Raw genomic sequence first — 23,473 nt, 5'->3', positions numbered from 1 at the left:
CTAGACAGAACTTTATTCAGATGTTTCTGTTGACAACACGAGTTTATAACAGCGAGCTCCAGTCGGACACAATTTCTGCAAAATTACATGGAAATATATTTGACTGAAACCTGACCGTGATGATACAGCGCTGTGTCCGATATAACTTGATATTTGATGGTAGGCCTGTATGATGTCTAAAAATCACAGTAGTACAATTGTACAATAATATTATTTGAAAAAGAACAAAAAAGGTAACTAGCTGCACACTGAATCCAATGAAGATTGTAAAAGTCTAGAAAAACATGATTCTGAGCGCAAAAATCTTTTCTGGTCTACAATAATATTTAAATATGTAATAAAATAACGTTTCAGGTACACTATAAACTTTTTATAATATATAAATGAAAGTGTATATAAATTATTTTGTACTATATTATAATGATTAATAATAGTAGTACTAAATTACAGTAATATTAAAGTGATAATAATAAAAGTAATATTAAAGGGTATAACCTGTTCTTGTTGGCATCTGCCTCTTTTATAGGGTTATTTCTCCCAAAAATGAAAATTCTGTCATTAATTACTCACCCTCATGCTGTTCCACACCTGTATGACCTTTGTTAATCTTCGTAACACAAATTAAGATATTTTAGTAGAAATCCGATGGCTCCGTGAGGCCTGCATAGGGAGCAATGACACTTCCTCTCTCAAGATCCATAAAGGTACTAAAAACATATTTAAATCGGTTCATGTGAGTACAGTGGTTCAATATTAATATTATAAAGCGACGAGAATATTTTTTGGTGTGCCAAAAAAACAAAATAACGACTTATATAGTAATGACCGATTTCAAAACAATGCTTCAGAAAGCTTCGGAGTGTTATGAATCAGCGTATCGAATCATGATTCGGATCGCGCGTCAACCTGCCAAACTGCTGAAATCACGTGACTTTGGTGCCCCGAACAGCAGATTCGATACACTGATTCATTATGCTCCGAAGCTTCATGAAGCAGTGTTTTGAAATCAGCCATCACTATATAAGTCGTTATTTTGTTTTTTTTGGCGCACCAAAAAATATTCTCGTCGCTTTATAATATTAATATTCAACCACTGTACTCACATGAACTGATTTAGATGTGTTTTTAGTACCTTTATGGATCTTGAGAGAGGAAATGTCATTGCTCCCTATATGCAGGCCTCACGGAGTCATCGGATTTCAACAAAAATATCTTAATTTGTGTTACGAAGATTAACGAAGGTCTTAAGGGTGTGGAACGGCATGAGGGTGAGTAATAAATGACAGCATTTTCATTTTCGGGTGAACTAACCCTTTAAAGGGATAGTTCACCCAAACATTTTGTCATCACTTACCCTCATGTTGCTCCAAACCTCTATGAGTTTCTTCTTTTGAACACTAAAGATATTTTTAAAGAATGTTGGTAACCAAAATGTGAGGGGTGTATTCACATTATACTGTAATGAATGACTCAGAATGAATAGATTGACACTTGTATTGTACTTTCTTCAATGTTCAACTGTGCCTGTAGAAATCTGTAACCCTGTATTATTGCGATGTACTTGTAACCCATTCACCTTCCAAAAAGCAATAACTTGAATTCCGAAAAAAGAAAGAAAAATACTGTGGGAGTCAATGGCTACCGTTAAACATATGGTTACCAACATGCTTTAAAGTATCTTAAGTGTTCAACAGAAGAAACTGAGGTTTGGAGTAACATGAGGGTGAGTAAGTGATGTACATGTTGGAACCTTTGACTATTTACCAAATGACAAATGAATGGTTAAATGACAAATGAATGTGCCAAAATACTGCGAATGCTTGGATGCACAGCCTTTAACAAAATAGATGCACAGTTCCCACAGTCATGGAAAAACTCAGAAATATGGAATTTTAAAATTGTGAGTTCTTGGCCTGGATTTTTTTTTTTTTTTTTTTTTGCTTTATACTATCTAGAAAATTTCCAAAGTCAAGAAAAATCATTGCCAATATATAGCACTTTAGGACAAGAGCCAACCCTCAGTAGGCTATATGTTAAAGGTGATAGAGAGGATTTTTTCGTCGACTGAGAATCCAAAGACTGTTACTGAGTTTTTGAAATGAGCGCATGCGTAAGAACAACCCCCCTCCTTCACAGCTCATTTTAAAGGAACGCCTCCCAAAACTCGTGCACGAGTATTGGAACACGAATGTTTACCACCGGCATTCGCTGTGTCGTGTTTTTTGGATTCATTATGTCGGACTCACCGCAGGTAACTCATAATCTGCAGTTGTTATTCCTATCTCCTGACAAAAACATTGCATGCAGCGCCTGTGGAGTGTGGAAAGTTACTGGAGCGCGCAGCCACGCTCATCTCTCACAAGGAACGTCACGGCAGTGATTGACAAGCCAGAGGGCCAATCGTTTACGAGATGATTCGCGTAAACGATTGGCTGATGTTTTTAAGGCCCTACCTCGTGCACAGATGATGTATATTAATATTATTCCTTTCAGTGCACCTAATAAATAGTCTTTTATCAGTTAGTAAAGACAGTTTCAATTAATATTGCAAAAATGTATAAAACAAAACATCCTCTTTAGCACCTTTAAGGTGCATAATATGGAGTTCACAAAAACAAAAGAGCTCTGAAATAAGACCCACACACACCAATAAATGCTGACATTTATATTTTGTAGACAAGATACATAGAAGAAAAACTTACAATTGTCTTTATAAAGAGCAGACATCTTGTGATAGTCTTAGTTATAGAAATACAAATCAATAAATCAATGCATTGTTTTCCCTCTTTGTTAAACGATTTAGCAACATTAAACAGTCAGAAGATTTGGAGAGAACAACTGGAGGTCATTTATTACCATCATCTCATAGAAAAACCAACATTCATGCGATGCAAAACGATGACAAGTACAGACGAACAAATTCACATTGTTGTGGCAAAACATCACGTTGACCTCATTTACAGCAGCTGGAGCCGCAGGAATTGCCCTTACAGATGCATCCAGAGGCACATTTGCTGCAACCAGACGGGCAGCAGGTACAGCAACCTGTAACAGAAGAAATAAGTTTAGCCACCTCATGGGGGGAAAAAAAAGATAAATTAAGTAAACTATTACTATTAAGTTCACGTACTCTTCTTGCAGGTTGTACACTGGCAGTTAGCGCACTTGCAGGTGGCACCACATTTGCAAGTTCCAGCTACAAAAACACAAACGCAATAAATAATTAAAATGAAAGTTTCTGATATACCAGCAACAAGTGCATAGCAACTTGATTACAAAAGTAAATTCAACACAACTGTAAATTCATTGTAAAACACTTACTCTTGGCGCAGTCGCAAGGATCCATTTTCTTCAAGAGTATCTTTAAAGAGCCCGAAGGTCCGTTGGAAATATCGCTTCACTCAGTTCGTGAATGAGTTGATGTGGAAGGTACCAGGGGACTGCTCGCGCGCTGCTTTTATACAGCTCTGACTGAACGCAGACCGAGTGCAAAAGCCCGCCCGCTTCAGCCTGCACACGGCGATTCATTCATGAAAGTGGGTGCAAACTATCAAACAATCAAAGAGTCATCATTCCAGCCCTTCACATCAATGTGCTGTTTTTACGATTGTATACCGTTCCACTCCACTGGCTGAATATTGATTGCTATTTGTTTACGTGAATTATATATAATTCGATGCTTTGTTTGTTATTTTCGTTTTGGGAGGTGGAAAGACCTTGATAGCATAAAGTAGATTGTTAGAATGAAAGAGGTCTATATACTTGCTTCTTTAATGGTTTTAGATTGCTGTGAGTGTGGAAGGCAAAGTAATACGACTCTATTAAATATTAAAATAAACACGTATTTGAGTTTAAATAAGTTATAGGCCTAATTTAAGATGATACAAACCCATTAATGACATTAAAGACATAAAAGATGCTCGCGGAGAGACGATTTTTTGATTTTATGAAAGCTTTATTCTCTCCCATAATTGTTTGTAAACAGTTTGTCACTCTTTGCACGCATCACTAAAGTGAAACAAACTGCGTGTGTGTGACACCACGTGCTCCCCCTGTCTGCACTCGGCGAAGATGCGGGCGAGACCTCAGTAAACAGAAGAATTGATTTGCACTCGTTTACTTAGCCGGAGTATTTTTCCATTACCCATCACTTCATTACAACTGAACTGATGTAACGAGTGCAGAGTGCCTTTGAATGTTGGGGGTTGGGTGTTGGGGGGTGAAGATAAATAATTTTAAGCATTAAAATGCCAAACAAACGCACATTTCCAACACAATGCTAACTCAACAAGTGGACATCTAATGATTCTGTATCTGTCATGCTAGTGCTATTTGAAGCGACTGCTCTGCCCTAAACACAGCTTATAACCTCTTTCACTCAAAAATAAACATGCCGTCATCATTTAGCCTACTCGCCCTTATGCCCTTCCAAATCTGTGTTATGACTTTATTTCGTCTGCAGTAACCAAAAGAAGAGATTTTTAAGAATGTTCCAAACAGTTTTGATCATGACTTCCATACACTTAGAAAAAAAAAAGTGCTATATTGCACTAAAAGTGGTTCTTTGCTTGTAATCATAGGGGAATCACTTTTGATACCATATCTTTAAAGGTGCTCTACAGGCAGCAGTGGTTCCCAAAGTGGGGGTCGCAAGATGATTTCCAGAAATATATATATTTTTAAATGATTAGAAATAGGCCTAGCATATTTTTATCAATAATTGTAACAAAATACTAAAAAAAATAGTAGTTAAATTAAAAACAAAAGCCATGCAAATAAAAAAAAGCTATCAACCTTTAAATTTTCCTTCCTGAACATGACTCCTGAGGTGATTACGACAGATTAACGATATATTAGCAACAGCATCAGTTGTAGCAGGTCAATTTACAGCACCATGTTAAACATTCCGACAAGTGCATGTAGGTAAATCTTTAGACTTTGGATATTATTTTTGTCAGAATTAAACATTGGTTAATATCGACCAAAGTCAACACAGGGAGGAGAGAAACAGCAGCACGCGGTATTGTGCTTTCACATGTGCCGCGTTTGCAGTGTGCGACTGATCCGTGGCTGTTTATCACAAACACAACATTTAGGCTACTTACAAATCCAAAAGTTGTTACTGAACATGGCTTGTCAGCATTGCGATTCTCTTTGTATACTCTGTCTTTCAAAGATGTCACGTTTAAACGCGCAACATTTAAACGTTTTATTCAATTTATTACTTTATATAAAATAATACTTTTTATTTATATTTTACGTTGCTCACGCACGTGGCAAAACATTTAAACATAAGCTTTATGTGAAAATCACAAACACTAAATTAAAACTTCAAATAGATAAAAACGGGCGACTCTCGTTTTTTTTCCTTTTAAATCTTTTTACATGAAATCCCAAGGTGTAATGTATACAAAACTGACTAAACTATGTATTTAAATATAATTTTACAACAATGCTACAGTGACTTTTGATCCATGTAGGAGACAGTTGATTCTTGTGATTTTCTAGTATATGAGGTGAATGTTTATATTGTTGTAACATCTGTTTATGGTATTTTCACAGGAAGTTTGCATTAGTAACATCTAATTTTGCTGTTGAGCTGTGCCACCATGTTAGTGCCCATCTTCACCCTTAAACTGAACCATAAGATTAACCCTCGAATGGTTGCTATTGGAAAGTACGATGGGATACATCCATGCCTCACTGCAGCCACACAAGCAGGCAAGGTAAGCTAAAAGCATTCTGTATTAAAATTATATTACAATGTTCTATTATATTATATTATTCATTACAATAGTTACTCTTCCCTTGTCATCAATAGCAAATTCAAAAAAATGACAAAGCACATATTCAGTTCAAGAATAGGCTATTCATGCAACTCTTGTCATTGTTGTAGTTGCATTCTTGTTTTTTTCTTTGACAAGTGCCAATTTTTTTTTCTCTGACAGTGTTTTTGCAAAGCTTGACAGCATAGCCTGATGTGAGTATAACCGGTCCTACTTGACCCGCTCCGAGCGGGATTCGAACCTGCATCTCTGGCACGAAAGTGGGCACTCTGTGCGTGACGAATTTTTAGGATTACGAATACGAAAAAACGCATGCGAAAATTTCGGACTCAGTGTGCAAAGGCCTTAACAAGGACACTGAAGACTGCAGTCTCTAGTGTCAGTCGCTAGCGCACCTCTTGAGGCCAGGGGAGTGAGGGTTTACTCGCACAGCTCTTACTAGCTTGCCTCCGTTACACTCAGCGCCCTAAACCTCACTCCCATCTGGATTAAGGCACCAAATGTAACCGCGGTCCTACTCTACCCGCTCCGAGCGGGATTCAAACCGGCGTCTCTGGCATGGGAGGGGGCATGTTAACAAGGATGTTAAAGACCGCAGTCTCTAGCGTCACTCGCTAACGCGCCTCTTGAGGCCAGGGGAGTGAGGTTTATTCACACAGCTCTTACTAGCTTGCCTCCGTTACACTCAACGCCCTAAACCTCACTCCCACTCCCAGACAGTTATATATACTAAAGAAATAAAAATACTAGGGGGAAGTTCCATCAATATAAGATTCTTCATAGACTGTCACACTCCGGTAAAACTTTACAGGATGAAATTGATGGACAATTTGAGCTGGAAGTGCCAGTTGGAAACCTTTTTACATTGTATTTGGGAGTGTAGCCTAGTTAAGCCATTCTGGAAACAAGATATAGATGTTGTAAGTTGCTGGTATGGCTCCACAGTATCTCTAACACCTCAACTGTGACAAGTTATCATACTTACCACAGATGCACAGACATTCTTCCAAATAATTAGTTATAAAGGTATGTATTACAATGGCACAGATTATTCTGAGACCTGGAAGACAGTGAAAACCCCAGAACTGAAAAATGGGCTTTAGTATTCATTAGGTTTATCACAAGAGAAGTCAACAGCAACTATTTTCAAGTTTTTTTTTTGCACAAATCAATAAATCGTTTTAATTATTGGAATACTTATTTCATGAAGTGGACAATTTTAAGATTGTGGTCCATTTTTGCTTCCATGTCTTTTACTCTAATGGATAGAAAACTTTGAATCCTAACCCTACACATTTAGATGGTGTTTGTTTTAAGCCTACTACCCTCCGTCTGTTTGCATCTCTAGATTTCTTCTAAATTAACCAAAACAAGCTAATCTGCATATTTAAACACAACAAGTTTTTCCTGAACTGTTATTAATACATTATATATTAAAACAAAAGCCTGCTGATTTTTGTTGTTACACAGCACAGCACGATCAAATCCACGATCAAAGCCAACCACCACGATTAAAAATATATTATTAGTTAAATAATAATATTCGACCACTTCATTGTGATAGAAATGCTACAGCCACTGTAATTTTTTCAACAAGAATATTTGGACATCAAACCTGCAAAGACAGAGCGAGGGTTTAAACTTTTATTGATGTATTATCCTGTGTAAGCGCAAATTTAAGAATAGCATTATATTGCTAATGCTGTATTATGATTTTTTTAAATAGTTTTAATAAACCATGCATCCTTAGAAAACTAATAATTGGTTCTAATAATGGTCTAATAATGTGGTTCATGGATGTGCATCCATGGAATGCTCCTCTTCTGGTATTGACAGCCCAACCAATATCTTTACCATGGTTCAAAACGCAATGCATAGGACAATAAAATAAATGAAATTATAATATGACATACATTTAATTAGTATCAAATCAGGCAGATGTGTTGATGGTGGTCAAACTATTAATGCAGCGTTAAATGTAAATAACCCTTAAATAGCCAAAACTTTCAGGTTTGTGAACAAAGGCTAGCCTACCTGAAAGAAATGCATGGGATGCATCCATCTAGGGCTTTTTTCTTTTTTGCTTCTCATTGCCAGACAGCAGTTGCATTTTCCCGGGAATAGTTGTCACAAGTTTTCAGCCAGCAGCAAACTCGAGGTGAAGTGGGCGCGCATGTGTGCCGGCATGAATTGCGCGTCGTGGAGTGAGGGCATCAGAACTCGACAAAGCCGACCTGATATAGTATTTTTTTATTTGTTTTATTCAGTAAATATATTTGTTTGACAGGGAAGCTGTGTGCAAACAGGAATATATATTCATTTATTAAAAAAAAAAGCACCCCAAAAAAACTTTTTTTTTTGGCACTTTCTCTCGAGGTAGAAAAAGGCAGGTGCTCAAGCCCCTTTTTTGTCTATGTGTGCACGTGCCTGGCTACAATGTAAAGCAGTGAGCGTACAGATTGTATAACTGTAAATTTCCTGTCCCCTCAAAACAACTCAACACACACTTGACACCATCTGAACCAAATAAGTTTATCTTGGTCTCATCAAACATGGTTCCTTAGTCTGCTTGTCTTCAGCAAACTGTTTGCAGGCTTTCTTGTGCATCTCTTTAGAAGAGGCTTACTTCTGGGAGGACAGCGATGCAGTGTGCAGCGTATGGTCTGAGTACTGACAGGCTTAGCATCCTCAGAGAGTTCTTTGCCATGAGGTGCCATGGTGAACTTCCAGTGACCAGTATGAGAGAGTGAGAGGGATAACACCAAATTTAACACACCTGCTCCCCATTCACATGTGAGACCTTGTAACACTAATGAGTCACATGACACCAGGGAGAGAAAATGGCTAATTGGGCCCAATTTGGACATTTTCATTACTCACTTTTGTGGCCAGCGGTTAAGACATTAATGGCTGTGTTGAGTTATTGCAAATTTACACTGTTATACAAGCTGTACACTCACTACTTTACACTGTAGCAAAGTGTCATTTCTTCAGTGTTGTCACATGAAAAGATATAAAATATTTACAAAAATGTGAGGGGTGTATTCACATTATACTGTAACGAATGACTCAGAATAAATAGATTGACACTTGTATTGTACTTTCTTCAATGTTCAATGTTCAACCCATTCACCCTCCAAAAAGCATTAACTTGAATTCCAAAAAAAGAAAAATACTGTGGGAGTCAATGGCTACCGTTAAACATATGGTTACCAACATGCTTTAAAATATCTTAAGTGTTCAACAGAAGAAACTGAGGTTTGGAGTAACATGAGGGTGAGTAAGAGATTTACATGTTGGAACCTTTGACTATTTACCAAATGACAAATGAATGTGCCAAAATACTGCAAATGCTTGGATGCACAGCCTTTAACAAAATAGATGCACGGTTCCCACAGTCATGGAAAAACTCAGAAATATGGAATTTTAAAATTGCGTTCTTGACCTGGATTTTTTTTTTTGCTTTATACCATCTAGAAAATTTCAGAAGTCAAGAAAAATCATTGCCATGCCAATATATAGCACTTCAGGACAAGAGCCAACCCTCAGTAGGCTATACGTTAAGGTGCATAATATGGAGTTCACAAAAAACAAAAGAGCTCTGAAATAAGACCCACACACCAATAAATGCTGACATTTATATTTTGTAGACAAGATACATAGAAAAACTTACAATTGTCTTTATAAAGAGCAGACATCTTGTGATGGTTGTAGAAATACTAATCAATGCATTGTTTTCCCTCTTTGTTAAACGATTTAGCAACATTAAACAGTCAGAAGATTTGGATAGAACTGGAGGTCATTTATTACCATCATCTCATAGAAAACAAACATTCATGCGATGCAAAACGATGACAAGTACGATGACAGACGAACAAAATTCACATTGTTGTGGCAAAACATCACGTTGACCTCATTGACAGCAGCTGGAGCCGCAGGAATTGCCCTTACAGATGCATCCAGAGGCACATTTGCTGCAACCAGACGGGCAGCAGGTACAGCAACCTGTAACAAGAAATAAGTTTAGCCACCTCGTGGGGGAAAAAATAAATAAATAAGTAAATAAATATTAGTCAAGTAAATTACTATTAAGTTCACATACTCTTCTTGCAGGTTGTACACTGGCAGTTAGTGCACTTGCAGGTGGCACCACAGTTGCAAGTTCCAGCTACAAAAGACACAAACGCAATAAATAATTAAAATGAAAGTTTCTGATATACCAGCAACAAGTGCATAGCAACTTGATTACAAAAGTAAATTCAACAGCTGTAATTCATTGTAAAACACTTACTCTTGGCGCAGTCGCAAGGATCCATTTTCTTCAAGAGTATCTTTAAAGAGCCCGAAAGTCCGTTAGAAATATCGCTTCACTCAGTTCGTGAATGAGTTGATGTGGAAGGTACCAGGGGACTGCTCGCGCGCTGCTTTTATACAGCTCTGACTGAACGCAGACCGAGTGCAAAAGCCCGCCCGCTTCAGCCTGCACACGGTGATTCATTAATGAAACTGGGTGCAAACTATCAAACAATCAAGAGTCATCATTCCCACCCTTCACATCAATGTGCTGTTTTTACGATTATATAACTACCGTTCCACTCCACTGGCTGAATATTGATTGCTATTTGTTTACGTGAATTATATAATTAGATGCTTTTGTTTGCTATTTTCGTTTTGGGAGGTGGAAAGACCTTGATAGCATAAAGTTAGAATGAAAGAGGTCTATTTACTTGCTTCTTTAATGGTTTTAGATTGCTGTGAGTGTGGAAAGCAAAGTAATACGACTCTATTAAATATTAAAATAAACACGTATTTGAGTTTAAATAAGTTATAGGCCTAATTTAAGATGATAGGCCTACAAGCCCATTAATGACATTAAAGACATAGAAGATGCTCGCGGAGAGGCGATTTTTTGATTTTATGAAAGCTTTATTCTCTCCCATAATTGTTTGTAAACAGTTTGTCACTCTTTGCACACGACACTAAAGTGAAACAAACTGCGTGTGTGTGACACCACGTGCTCCCCCTGTCTGCACTCGGCGAAGATGCGGGCGAGACCTCAGTAAACAGAAGAATTGATTTGCACTCGTTTACTTAGCCGGAGTATTTTTCCATTACCCATCACTTCATTACAACTGAACTGATGTAACGAGTGCAGAGTGCCTTTGAATTTTGGGGGGGTTGGGGGGTAAATAATTTTAAGCATTAAAATGCCAAACAAACGCACATTTCCAACACAATGCTAACTCAACAAGTGGACATCTAATGATTCTGTATCTGTCATCATGTTATTTGAAGCGTCTGCTCTGCCCTAAACACAGCTTATAACCTCTTTCACTCAAAAATAAACATTCCGTCATCATTTACTCGCCTTATGCCCTTCCAAATCTGTGTTATGACTTTATTTCGTCTGCAGTAACCAAAAGAAGAGATTTTTAAGAATGTCCCAAACAGTTTTGGTCATGACTTTCATACACTTAGAAAAAAAAGTGCTATACTGCACTAAAAGTGGTTCTTGGCTTGTAATCATAGGGGAATAACTTTTGTTGTCCATATCTTTAAAGGTGCTCTAGAGTCTACTACAGCACCTTTGTCAAATGGTGCTGCTATGTAGAACCCATAAGAGGTGCCATATCGCATTTTATTTCTTCAACAAAAATGGTGCTAAACAGCACCAACAGTGGTTCTTTGGCTCGTAAAGAACCTTTAAAGGGGCTTAACAGGTTCTTTATATGGTAGTGATAGCACCTTAACCACCCTGAAGAACCACTGAAGAACCGCTGAAGAACCAAAGGCTTAACAGGTTCTGTATAGAGTAGCAGTCATCCCAAAGAACCGCTCAAGAATCACTGAAGCACCAAGATTTGGTGCTATACAGCACTTAAAGTGGTTCCCCTATGATTATGAGCCAAAGAACCACTTTTAGTACTATACAGCACCATTTTTTTTTAGAGTATGAAGGAAAAAAACACTAAGACATTTCTCAAAATATCTTCTTTTATGTTCCACAGAAGAAAGAAAGTCATACAGGTTTGGAACATGAATGTTGAGTTAATGGTCAAACAGTAGCGACAGTAACATCCAGTGATGCAAACTACTCGACTTTTTTCTCAAACATGGTCGTTTTTAATTGAAAATATGGTAGGCTATCATACGTGATTCATAATTAATAACCGACTGTGACGAGACAAGAAGCGTTTTACGTTTTCGACATTAGCTACAAATAAAAGTAGCCTACATGTGTGCATATTTTAATACAAATATTATTCGCAAATACTTATTTCCCAACTAGAATTAGACATTGAATTTCTTTGGCTGTTCTATTTCATTATGCTTTATAAAAAATAAAAAATAAATCATCTTGACAGAGTCTTGTCAATAAATTTCTACTTTTTGGAGCCATGGTGTGCCGACTTTATCTCTTTTTTCAACATTATAATTGATGCCAAACTGCCAACTTTTATTATGGCCTTTCTGTTAAATTCTAAAATCAGGATCCGTGCGCGTGCTCACTGAACATCCAGAAAAAAATCCTCACAAGTTATGGGGATCAGTTTCTCCTGCTAGGCTCAATACACCACCTGGCAGCGAACAAGCTAGCGGCGGCGGTAAGACACTTTTCCATTTAATATAACTCGCAAGTTTGTTACAGTAAAGGGAATATCAATATGCACATATTATCATCTCTAAGCACAGAATAATGTGGTTCTGCGAATTAGCTTCGCAGAGTTAGCACCCCTAGCCAGCGCATAGAGAATACACTGAGTTGCCTGTAGCATGGATCTCTGGCTAATACGTCGATAGCTTGTAAATTCCTTCGTTTTGAATCAAAATGGCGTCGCATGATTAATATGTTAAAGTAGAAACACAAAGTGAAACTTTATTTTTTTTAAACATAGTGAGCAGACGTGCAAACTAAAAGGATTAGCAGAATAGCATGCTAGCAAAAGTGATAATGCCTTGACAAGCTGCCCACTGTTGCTAGGCAACGGAAGCCCCGTCGGGCGAGAAGCACAGTAAGCTGTTTATTCTATTACCTAGAGAGAAGGGGTAGTTAGATGGGCTACAGACAGCACTGCTAAAGCCTGAATACAGTCTCTTGTTGTGAATCATTTCCCCTTTACCCAAATAGGTTTTTCAATTCATTTATATTCATTCTAATTACGTAAATTATGTTTATTGTTTATTTGACAGTGACAATACAGACATAACATTATTTAGCAGCAGATTTTACACATTTAAAATTTTAAACCATTTATACATTTAAAAAATAATATCAAAAACAGAAAATGTATACAAAACTGACTAAACTATGAATTTAAATATAATTTTACAACAATGCTACAGTGACTTTTGATCCATGTAGGAGACAGTTGATTCTTGTGATTTTCTAGTATATGAGGTGAATGTTTATATTGTTGTAACATCTGTTTATGGTATTTTCACAGGAAGTTTGCATTAGTAACATCTAATTTTGCTGTTGAGCTGTGCCACCATGTTAGTGCCCATCTTCACCCTTAAACTGAACCATAAGATTAACCCTCGAATGGTTGCTATTGGAAAGTACGATGGGATACATCCATGCCTCACTGCAGCCACACAAGCAGGCAAGGTAAGCTAAAAGTATTCTATATTAAAATTATATTACAATGTTCTATTATATTCTCATTATTATTATATTATATACTCATTACAATAGTTACTCTTCCCTTGGCATCAATAGCAAATTCAAAAAAATTACAAAGCACATATTTTGTTCAAGAATATTCATGCAACTCTTGTCATTGTTGTAGTTGCATTCTTGTTTTTTTTCTTTGACAAGTGCCAATTGTTTTTTCTTTGACAGTGTTTTTGCAAAGCTTGACAGCATAGCCTGATCTGAGTGTAACCGGTCCTACTTGACCCGCTCCGAGCGGGAGTCGAACCGGCATCTCTGGCATGAAAGTGGGCACTCTAACGTGGGCACTCTAACAAGGACACTGAAAACTGCAGTCTCTAGCGTCACTCGCTAATGTGCCTCTTGAGGCCAGGGGAGTGAGGTTTATTCACACAGCTCTTACTAGCTTGCCTCTATTACACTCAGTGCCCTAAACCTCACTCCCACCCGGGTCACGGCACCAAATACAACTGGTCCTACCCACTCCGAGCTGGATTCACTCCGGCGTCTCTGGCATGGGAGGGGGCATGCTAACAAGGACGTTAAAGACTGCAGTCTCTAGTGTCAGTCGCTAGCGCACCTCTTGAGGCCAGGGGAGTGAGGTTTACCTGCACAGCTCTTACTAGCTTGCCTCTGTTACACTCAGTGCCCTAAACCTCACTCCCATCAGGGTAAGGGCACCAAATATAACTGGTCCTACACGCTCCGAGCTGGATTCACACCGGCGTCTCTGGCATGGGAGGGGGCATGCTAACAAGGACCTTAAAGACTGCAGACTTTAGTGTCAGTCGCTAGCGCACCTCTTGAAGCCAGGGGAGTGAGGTTTACCTGCACAGCTCTTACTAGCTTGCCTCCGTTACACTCAGTGCCCTAAACCTCACTCCCACCCAGGTCATGGCACCAAATATAACCGATCCTACTCGCTCCGAGCTGGATTCACACCGGCGTCTCTGGCATGGGAGAGGGCATGTTAACAAGGACATTAAAGACCGCAGTCTCTAGCGTCACTCGCTAATGTGCCTCTTGAGGCCAGGGGAGTGAGGTTTACCTGCACAGCTCTTACTAGCTTGCCTCCGTTACACTCAGCGCCCTAAACCTCACTCCCATCTGGGTTAGGGCACCAAATATAACCGGTCCTACTCTACCCTCTCCAAGCAGGATTCAAACCGGCGTCTCTGGCATGGGAGGGGGCATGTTAACAAGGATGTTAAAGACCGCAGTCTCTAGCGTCACTCGTTAATGTGCCTCTTGAGGCCAGGGGAGTGAGGTTTATTCACACAGCTCTTACTAGCTTGCCTCTATTACACTCAGTGCCCTAAACCTCACTCCCACCCGGGTCACGGCACCAAATATAACCGGTCCTACCTGCTCCGAGCTGGAATCACACTGGTGTCTCTGGCATGGGAGGGGGCATGCTAACAAGGATGTTAAAGACTGCAGACTCTAGTGTCAGTCGCTAGCGCACCTCTTGAGGCCAGGGGAGTGAGGTTTACTCGCACAGCTCTTACTAGCTTGCTTCCGTTACACTCAGCGCCCTAAACCTCACTCCCATCTGGATTAAGGCACCAAATGTAACCGGTCCTACCCGACCCGCTCCGAGCGGGATTCAAATCGACGTCTCTGGCATGGGAGAGGGCATGCTAACAAGGACGTTAAAGACCAGTCTCTAGCGTCAGTCGTTAGCACGCCTCTTGAGGCCAGGGGAGTGAGGCTCTTACTAGCTTGCCTCTTAGCAGTGTCCTGTTTGTTGTATTTTATTACAGTGGACTTCATAGTGCACATAGCTATGGCCAACCTTTATATAGGCTTCAGCTTTTCCTCCCCAACAACCTTTTTTTTTTACATTTACACAAACAGCTCATTGTTGTCCTCATGACAACAGGACTGATTTGATTTGCTATTTTAGTTACAAAGTCTGTGATATTTATTGTACAATAAAGGAACTGAACTGAACACATATCAAAGTGGACACATGGTGTGCCTTTTTGAAATACCTCAATTAATTTACATTGTTAAAACAAAGTGATTTTAGGACATTTTCAAATTTGTGTTTTTAAGCAAAATAAAAAACTGAATCTTCTATATATTAATCCATTTGCATTTTTCCACATGTTACAATCCAGTTTAACTTCTAAACCCATCCAGGTGTTTATCCATAACCCTCACACTCGAGGCCAGAGGCCAGCAGCACACCGGCTGAGTCAGAGTACCCAGGACTCTGATATCTCACTCCTCAATATCAACCAGGCAGTCAGCTGTCTGACGGCTGGTACTCTGGGACCCAACACCACAGGACACACGCTGCTCGTAGGCTCTCAAACTAACCTGTTGGCCTATGACGTGCATGACAACACCGATGTCTTCTACAAGGAGGTAAGTGTACATAAAGCTGCAATGTGTTTTTTTTTTTTTATGTATATATAAAATGGATTTCTTAAGTCATTGATACCAGGAGTTTAATTTATTATATATGAATGTTTTTTATCCAAATAAGACAGAAATGTTTGTCACATGCTTATTATATAATAGGTGACTGATGGAGCCAATGCCATAGTTCTGGGAAAACTAGGAGATATCCAGTCCCCCCTTGCCATCATTGGTGGAAACTGTGCTCTGCAAGGCTTTGACTTTGAGGGAAATGACCAGTTCTGGACAGTAAGATCAATTTTGCTTCTTGTATTCAAAATGTATTTGATAAATAAAACTATGAAGGATATTTATAGGTATACCTTTATGTTTTTTAAAGGTCACTGGAGATAATGTACGATCACTTGTGCTTTGTGACTTTACTGCAGATGGCAAGAATGAGGTGAGGCATTCTTTTCATTTTCACTTCATAATGACAAAATACTTTTAGTTATTATAAAATACTGCTTTCATAAATTGTCCACACATCCCATTTTTATAGCTTCTTGTTGGCTCAGAGGACTTTGACATCAGGGTGTTCAGAGAGGATGAGCTGGTGACTGAGATGGCAGAAAATGAGGTATGAATTATGACATTGTTGGTTAATAGTTGTTTTGGAAAAAATTTCTTTTTTAAACAGTTATTGTTTTCTGTTTCTTTCAGACAGTCACGTCACTCTGTCACATGCACGGCAGCAGGTTTGGTTATGCTCTGGCCAATGGCACAGTAGGAGTATATGACCGCACTGCACGCTACTGGAGGATCAAGGTAGTGCATTTTGGTCTATTCAAAATTAAACCTGAATCAGCATTTTTTCCCTAGAGGAACATGATCATTAATCAACATAAATGAGTTCGAATAATTTTCCTTTTTTTCCCTCACAGTCTAAAAATCACGCCATGAGTATCCATGCCTTTGATCTTAATGCTGATGGTGTTGTTGAGCTCATAACTGGGTGGTCCAATGGAAAGGTCAGTCTTTTAGCACATTCAGAGGCTGTTTACACTAAACCATTTTCAACTAAAAAACTTTTTTATCCGTTTTGGCCATTCATTTACACAACAACAGCATTTTGGGGGCCTGAAAATGCAAACTTTTGAAAATGTGTTTCAAAATGTTTTTGAAAACTATGCCATTTTTGGCTCTTGTAAAAACAATGACGTCACGTGTGTGCGTATTACTTGTTCAGGCCACACAAGTCCTGAAAAGTAAACCCAAAAGGTTTCGATCGCCCCCGGATGGCTGGATGAAGTATAGCTCATAAACCCCGCCCTACAAACTAAGAGACAAACTAATCAAGTTACACTTCAAATACATTTTTTCCAAATGTGGTTTCTGTCATTTTAGGTAGTTTTTATTCATGGAAATTCCAGTGTTCGTTTTTAAATAAATTTGGGTTTAAAGTTATTTTTTGATGCAATAAAAACAGAGGTTTGACCTCATGATTGACAGCTGAGATTGACGGCTTCTCTGAGAAAAGTAGTCACTGAGGCACCAAATGACTTTTTTCAGGAGGAAATTGGAGCTTCAACTTTAATTTCTACATTTTCATAACTGTTTATTTCACACGACATAATGAGTTGTTCTGCAGTAAACTGTACTAACTGATTCTGCGGGAGCGTGGGCGGAACCTTGATACCGCGCCTCCACCTCATGCTCAGACTTGGGCTCAGATGTCAGCGCCATATTCGGACATTGGCGGCTTCACTTTTTTACAATGGTAGAGAGCAGGGGCGGAGCCAGACATTGTTAACATTCGGGGCTTAGCCCAAATCTATATTTTTCCAATGACATTTTAATTTTCTGTTAACAGCTTTACTGACATGAAAGAAGCTTTTTTTTATAGTATTCTTGAGTAAAGTTCATAAAATGTACATGATTTGGCACTTTAATTTGTAAAAGAGCTTCAATCCATGTACAGTGTGCAAATTGACCAAAGAAACAGCATTTTACCTCGACATGAAAGAGGGTTTAGTTCTTTTTAGTCTGTAGTATCATCTTTTTAGTTGTGATATAGTGTCTACATCGTTTTAGGTGTTTTAGAATGCCAAACAATGAAATAATAATATAATAATGTTTTAGGCCTATATAATTATTCATATGACTAATATCCATATATTGTAAAAAAAAAAAAAAAAAATGCTCTCTAAATAAATTACACTTTTTATTAGAAATTATAAGACTTTTGTACTAATTTCTAAGATAGCTTTTATTTTGATCACCAGATCACCAGCTGATCGCGTGAGCAAATGTTTTATAAAGGCACAAAGCCATATCACGGTTTCGATTTTAGTTCGTTGGCAAAATACAACGTTAGAGACCATTTACATGTTTTAAATTTTCGGTTCATTATGAAACGGTGGCACCTGGTCATTAATGGGAAACACTGAATGAACGTTTAGCTGACAAATGTGCCAAAGTTGTATTATCAGCTGTTATATCATAACAAAAACCCTTCAACCGGACCGAAAGAGAGTCTCGAGGCCTGCCGCTGCTCTGAGTGAGTGACAGGAGGCGTGTCTCTGTACAACTGCGGTGTGCGTGAACGCGCTGTCGGAGAGAAGAGAGAGAAAGCACTACCGGTAACGCTGTATGTATGGATAGTACTGTAGAAAAGCGGTATTGAACTGTTTAACATATTTTAATAGAGAGATATGTTTAGAAAAATGGTATTTTGACAGCACTGTTAAGAAACCTCAAACCTGAAAGATTCGGGGCTGAAGCCCCGGCAAAATCGGCTGGCGCCGCCCCTGGTAGAGAGTGAAGGTGCGTCGTCCATCATTTTTTACAGTCTGTGGTTCTGTCTATAGGTGTATAGTGTTTCTTTACAAAGTGACATCGCCAACTACTGGCCTGGCATACATAATACAGCATTTTTAGTCACTTTTGAGGATCTGTGTGAACCGGGATCATTTTAACAATGTTGTCATCTGTACGCGCAAAAACGCGAAGGAAAAACTTTTTTAGTACATTGTTGTTGTGTGCCCTCACATTTTACTTACCAAGGTTTTTGCAGTACAGGTAAAAAGAGACGATTCTCTGTGATTCCATGTCTAGATTGATGCTCGCAGTGATCGCACTGGTGAGGTGATCTTCAAAGATAACTTCTCATCCTCTGTGGCTGGGGTTGTTGAGGGAGACTACCGCATGGATGGACAGATCCAGCTTATATGCACCTCTGTGGAGGGAGAGGGTGAGATGACGGACCTTTATTGTAAATGCATGTTGCCTTTGAGAATTGGCTCATCATATTTGTGTCATCCTACAGTACGTGGCTATCTGCCTGCCAGTAAGGAGATGAAGGGAAACCTAATGGATGCAAGTGTAGAACAAGACCTGATCAGGGAGCTAAGTCAACGTAAACAAAACTTGATGCTGGAATTACGAAACTACGAGGAAAATGCCAAGGTTATACTTGCAATTATTTAGTTAAAATGTTAGTGATGTATATTGATGTTCCAGATGCAGTTTTTGGTGAGTGAAATTTGTTTGACATAGGCTCTTCCTGGAGTTTCGGAGGGAGAATCTAAGATGGGTGTAATTCCAGCTAACACACAGCTCCAGACAGCGTTATCTGTACGAAGAGCCACAGAGAGCCAGAGAGCTCACATAGAGCTCAACATCTCCACTCCGAATGGTACTGTTAAACCAGCTTAGCTCAGTTACAACACTTTTCACCTGCACTACAGCTGATCTAATTTTTTAGGTAAATTATATAGACCTGTCATAGAAGCCACATTAAAATTAGTCTAACTCTGTTTGACATGTACAGAGCACCACACAATAACATACCGGGAAAAAAACAAGATATTGTAGCCACGATTTAACTAAATTAAAATGAGGGAATAAATTAGTACAATGTAGCCACAACTGGAATGAATTGGAACAAATTATTATAAGCGTGGCCATAATTTACTAAAAAGAGGGGAAAAAATGTATATGTGACCACAATATACCTAATATTAGACAGCAAATTATTACAATTCGTGGCCACAATATAAGGTGTTTTTTGCATGTCATGTGTTGGGCTTTGTCAACAAAGTTTTAAATGATAATATTATCATATTCTTTTTGCTGGCCTTCTTCAGAAACAATCATTAGAGCCGTGCTGATATTTGCTGAGGGGATTTTTGAAGGCGAGAGTCACGTGGTTCACCCTAGCGCTCAAAATCTCTCTGGCTGTGTCCGTGTCCCCATCATTCCTCCAAAAGACATTCCAGTTGACCTTCACATCAAAGCCTTTGTAGGAGGAAAGACAAGGTACACACATGTAAAATAACATCATGACAATGGTCAAACTTCATTATATCGATTACATTTTGAGGATTCATTCAACTACCAAAAATGCCTGAAAATTGATAGTTATTTTAAGTTTAAGGTGAAGGAATCATGAAAGAATACAGTGGAAGAATTTCAAAGAAATCACATGACGGAGCGTTTTTCTATTCTTCTTCCTCATTTACTCCAGTACACAGTTCCACGTATTTGAAATCACACGTCAGCTGCCTCGCTTCTCGATGTACGACCTTAACGTTGACTCCTCAGCCACAGAACCCACAGGAAAAGTCACATTCAGCATCAATGACAGACCTCAGAGGGTAAAAGGACACATTCACTTATAATGGAACTGTGTGTGCATGACGTGACAAAAAACAAAATACCAATTGTGCCATGTGTTGTATATTATAGTGTTGATGAAATGAGGCATGCATCTATGTCTGCAGGTAGTCATGTGGCTAAACCAGAACTTTCTGCTGCCCGAGGGCATTGACAGTCCAGACATCACCTTCACCGCACTGCGTGGAGGAGGTCTTCTGAGAATCAACATGCAGCCTAGTGGAGAGGTACTTTTACTGTGTGTTTGTCAGTATTTGTGAGCTACTGTACTTACTCTTCATGAATCAGAAATCTCTCTAACTCAGTTCTGCCCCATCAGATCACGTTGAGAACAGATGACGTTGATCTGGCAGGGGATCTGATCCAGTCACTTGCCTCTTTTCTGGCTATTGAAGACTTACAGGCTGAAGCTGACTTCCCTGTCTACTTCAAAGAGCTACGAACCACTCTAACTGAGGTTAAGAATAGCAACATCACCATTAAGATAATCATTTTTCAAAGTCTTTTAACTGCAAACATCCGTTTATGTTTGTCTTAGGTGGATGAGTTTCACTCAGTGCATCAAAAGCTCACAGCGGCTATGGCAGATCATTCCAACTACATAAGAAATATGCTGGTGCAGGCAGAAGATGCCAGACTCATGGGTGATTGGTGAGCATCTTAGTTTGATTAAGCAGTCCTCTCACTTTCTCAAACACATGTACTCACAGAAATGATATTCTGTTTTTTAGGAGAAACATGAAGAAACGCTACATTGAGCTGTATGACCTCAACAGAGATTTGATTAATGAATATAAAATCAGGTCTAATAATCACAATGCCCTCCTCGCACGGCTGAAATCAGTTAACCAGGCCATCCAAAGGGCAGGGAGATTGAGAGGTGGGTGGATTTTACTAAGAAGACCCCTAATAACACAGTTAATGATTATTCATAGTTTTCATGTGATGTTACACTGTGTAGGAATGCCCACCTGGAGGGCAAAACAAGGTTTTCCTCCACTGCCCGGCAGTTATTTTTTGCCAGGTTTTAATGTACTAAAACAGTGATATTAAAAGTTTCAGTATACACCTAATTGATGATGCATGCTGTATACAGGCAAGAAGAATATGAACAACATAAAATGCATGTTTTCCCATGGAAAACCGTTATAAAGACGGTTTAAGGCTTAAAGGATTAGTTCACTCCAGAATTAAAATTATCAAGGTTTAAATCAAGGTTTTTGAGGAAAACATTTCAGGATTTTTCTCCATATAGGGGACTTCAACAGTTACCAATGGGTTGAAGGTCCAAATTGCAATTTCAGTGCAGCTTCAAAGGGCTCTACACGATCCCAGACGAGGAATAAGGGTCTTATCTAGCGAAATTATGTCATTTTCTAAAAAAAATAAAAATGTATATACTTTTTAACCACAAATGCTTGTCTTGCACTAGCTCTGCGATGCACGTCCACAACTTCACGCATTATGTAATCATGTTGGAAAGGTCACGCGTGACATGGCGGAAATACTGACCCACTGGGACCAGTGGAAGATGAGCATTTGTGGTTAAAAAGTATATACATTTTTATTTTTGTTTAGAAAATGACTGCTCGTTTTCCTCGTCTGGGATTGTGTAGAGCCCTTTGAAGCTGTATTGAAACTGCAATTTAGACCTTCAACCTGTTGTACTCCGGTGAAATCCACTATCTAGAGAAAAGTCCTGGAACGTTTTCCTCAAAAACCTTAATTTCTTTTTGACTGAAGAAAGAAAGACATGAATATCTTGGATGACATGGGGGTGAGTATATTATCCGCAAATTTTAATTCTGGAGTGAACTAATCCTTTAATGTGCCTTAATGCATTAAAGGTTGCCCTAGAACCAGCTCTTACCAGATGTAATAGAAGTCTAAGGTGTCCCCTGAATGTGTCTGTGAAGTTTCAGCTCAAAATACCCCATAGATTTTTTTAAATTAATTTTTTTAACTGCCTATTTTGGGGCATCATTAACTATGCACAGATTCAGGCTGCGGCCCCTTTAAATTGCACACTCCCTGTAAAGTAAAAACTTAACATGAAACTTAGCATGTTTGGATTCGTATTCTGTTTGCCTGTATATAGTATGCATCCTCAATAAGGTGTATACTGAATTTGATCTTTTAATTTCACTGTCTTGATATATTAAGCCACATTAAGTGTTTTAGAATGTCCCACTATTTTTAGTGATTGAAATACTGTGCCTGGTGCTTTATATGGATCACAAGTGCCCCAAACTTGCAGTTTGTTCAAATATCTTTTTTTCTTCTTTTGAGAGGTGATCTAAATATTTGTGGCTTGAAACATGGAAAATTGACAGGCTTGGGCTGAAGTTCTATGAATGTTTTGCCTTCCAGGTGCCAGTCATATGACTAAAAACTATGAATAGCTTAAATGCTCTCAGCTCTTCTTTTTTTTTGGCATTTAATTGTAATTACAGCTATAATTAATTCAATTTCCAATTATGCTTTTCAGTGGGAAAACCCAAAACTCAGGTTATCACTGCCTGTCGAGATGCCATCAAGAACAACAACATCAATGCTCTTTTTAAGATCATGAGAGCAGGGACTACTTCCTCCTGAGGAACATCTGGTTCTTAATGACCTTAAAGTGCAGAAGTCTGGAAAATCAGACCACATTCCTGGGGGGAGACCTCCAAAACTGGCCCGGAAAGTGCCCAGTAGCCTGCTGGGAAATGAAAAAGCCTGCATGAGGGGATATATTTTGAATCCAGCCCTCACTGGCAGCAGTTTTGTGTTAGAGGAATAACTGGGTTGGTCTGTCAGTAACTGTAAAGTCTTAGCCAAAAAGTGATAGCCAAAGAGACTGTATTTTGTGTACCAATGGTGTGTAAATCGAGTGTTTTTATCTGTATTCAAGTTCTACATTAAATTATTATATAAATGTGGCTGTTTTCATTCTATCTGTGCTGTTGAACAGTTAACTCGTGCAGCTAGTTTATTTTCCATTATGAAAGAGAGAAAGGCACAACTCCTG

General features: G+C 38.7%; 3 protein-coding genes across 3 annotated transcripts; 1 reads left to right on the top strand and 2 right to left on the bottom strand.

Annotated features, from left to right (window-relative positions):
• Positions 1-2,650: 2,650 nt before the first annotated feature.
• LOC125254674 (metallothionein-like) lies at positions 2,651-3,481 on the bottom strand. Its single transcript, XM_048169400.1, has 3 exons — positions 3,322-3,481; positions 3,131-3,196; positions 2,651-3,045 (listed from the first exon to the last, which is right to left on the bottom strand). Exons 1-3 carry the CDS (start codon positions 3,344-3,346, stop codon positions 2,954-2,956), a joined length of 183 nt encoding a protein of 60 aa, XP_048025357.1. The 5' UTR covers positions 3,347-3,481; the 3' UTR covers positions 2,651-2,953.
• Positions 3,482-9,410: 5,929 nt separating this feature from the next.
• mt2 (metallothionein 2) lies at positions 9,411-10,278 on the bottom strand. The gene is made up of 3 exons (XM_048168596.1): positions 10,078-10,278; positions 9,889-9,954; positions 9,411-9,791 (listed from the first exon to the last, which is right to left on the bottom strand). Exons 1-3 carry the CDS (start codon positions 10,100-10,102, stop codon positions 9,700-9,702), a joined length of 183 nt encoding a protein of 60 aa, XP_048024553.1. The 5' UTR covers positions 10,103-10,278; the 3' UTR covers positions 9,411-9,699.
• A 1,962-nt stretch (positions 10,279-12,240) lies between these two features.
• bbs2 (Bardet-Biedl syndrome 2) lies at positions 12,241-23,384 on the top strand. Its single transcript, XM_048168590.1, has 18 exons — positions 12,241-12,391; positions 13,232-13,395; positions 15,586-15,813; positions 15,970-16,095; positions 16,187-16,249; positions 16,349-16,426; positions 16,510-16,614; positions 16,731-16,817; positions 18,904-19,039; positions 19,115-19,254; positions 19,345-19,483; positions 19,935-20,106; positions 20,315-20,444; positions 20,571-20,690; positions 20,783-20,920; positions 21,002-21,114; positions 21,195-21,343; positions 22,952-23,384. Exons 2-18 carry the CDS (start codon positions 13,279-13,281, stop codon positions 23,056-23,058), a joined length of 2,148 nt encoding a protein of 715 aa, XP_048024547.1. The 5' UTR covers positions 12,241-12,391; positions 13,232-13,278; the 3' UTR covers positions 23,059-23,384.
• The last annotated feature ends 89 nt before the right edge of the window (positions 23,385-23,473 follow it).

This window comes from Megalobrama amblycephala, linkage group LG19 (assembly GCF_018812025.1).
Source record: "Megalobrama amblycephala isolate DHTTF-2021 linkage group LG19, ASM1881202v1, whole genome shotgun sequence".
Classification (NCBI taxonomy): Eukaryota; Metazoa; Chordata; class Actinopteri; order Cypriniformes; family Xenocyprididae; genus Megalobrama; species Megalobrama amblycephala.
The sequence above is the reverse complement of the archived record's forward strand: the minus strand, read 5'-3'. Positions and strand labels throughout refer to the sequence as shown.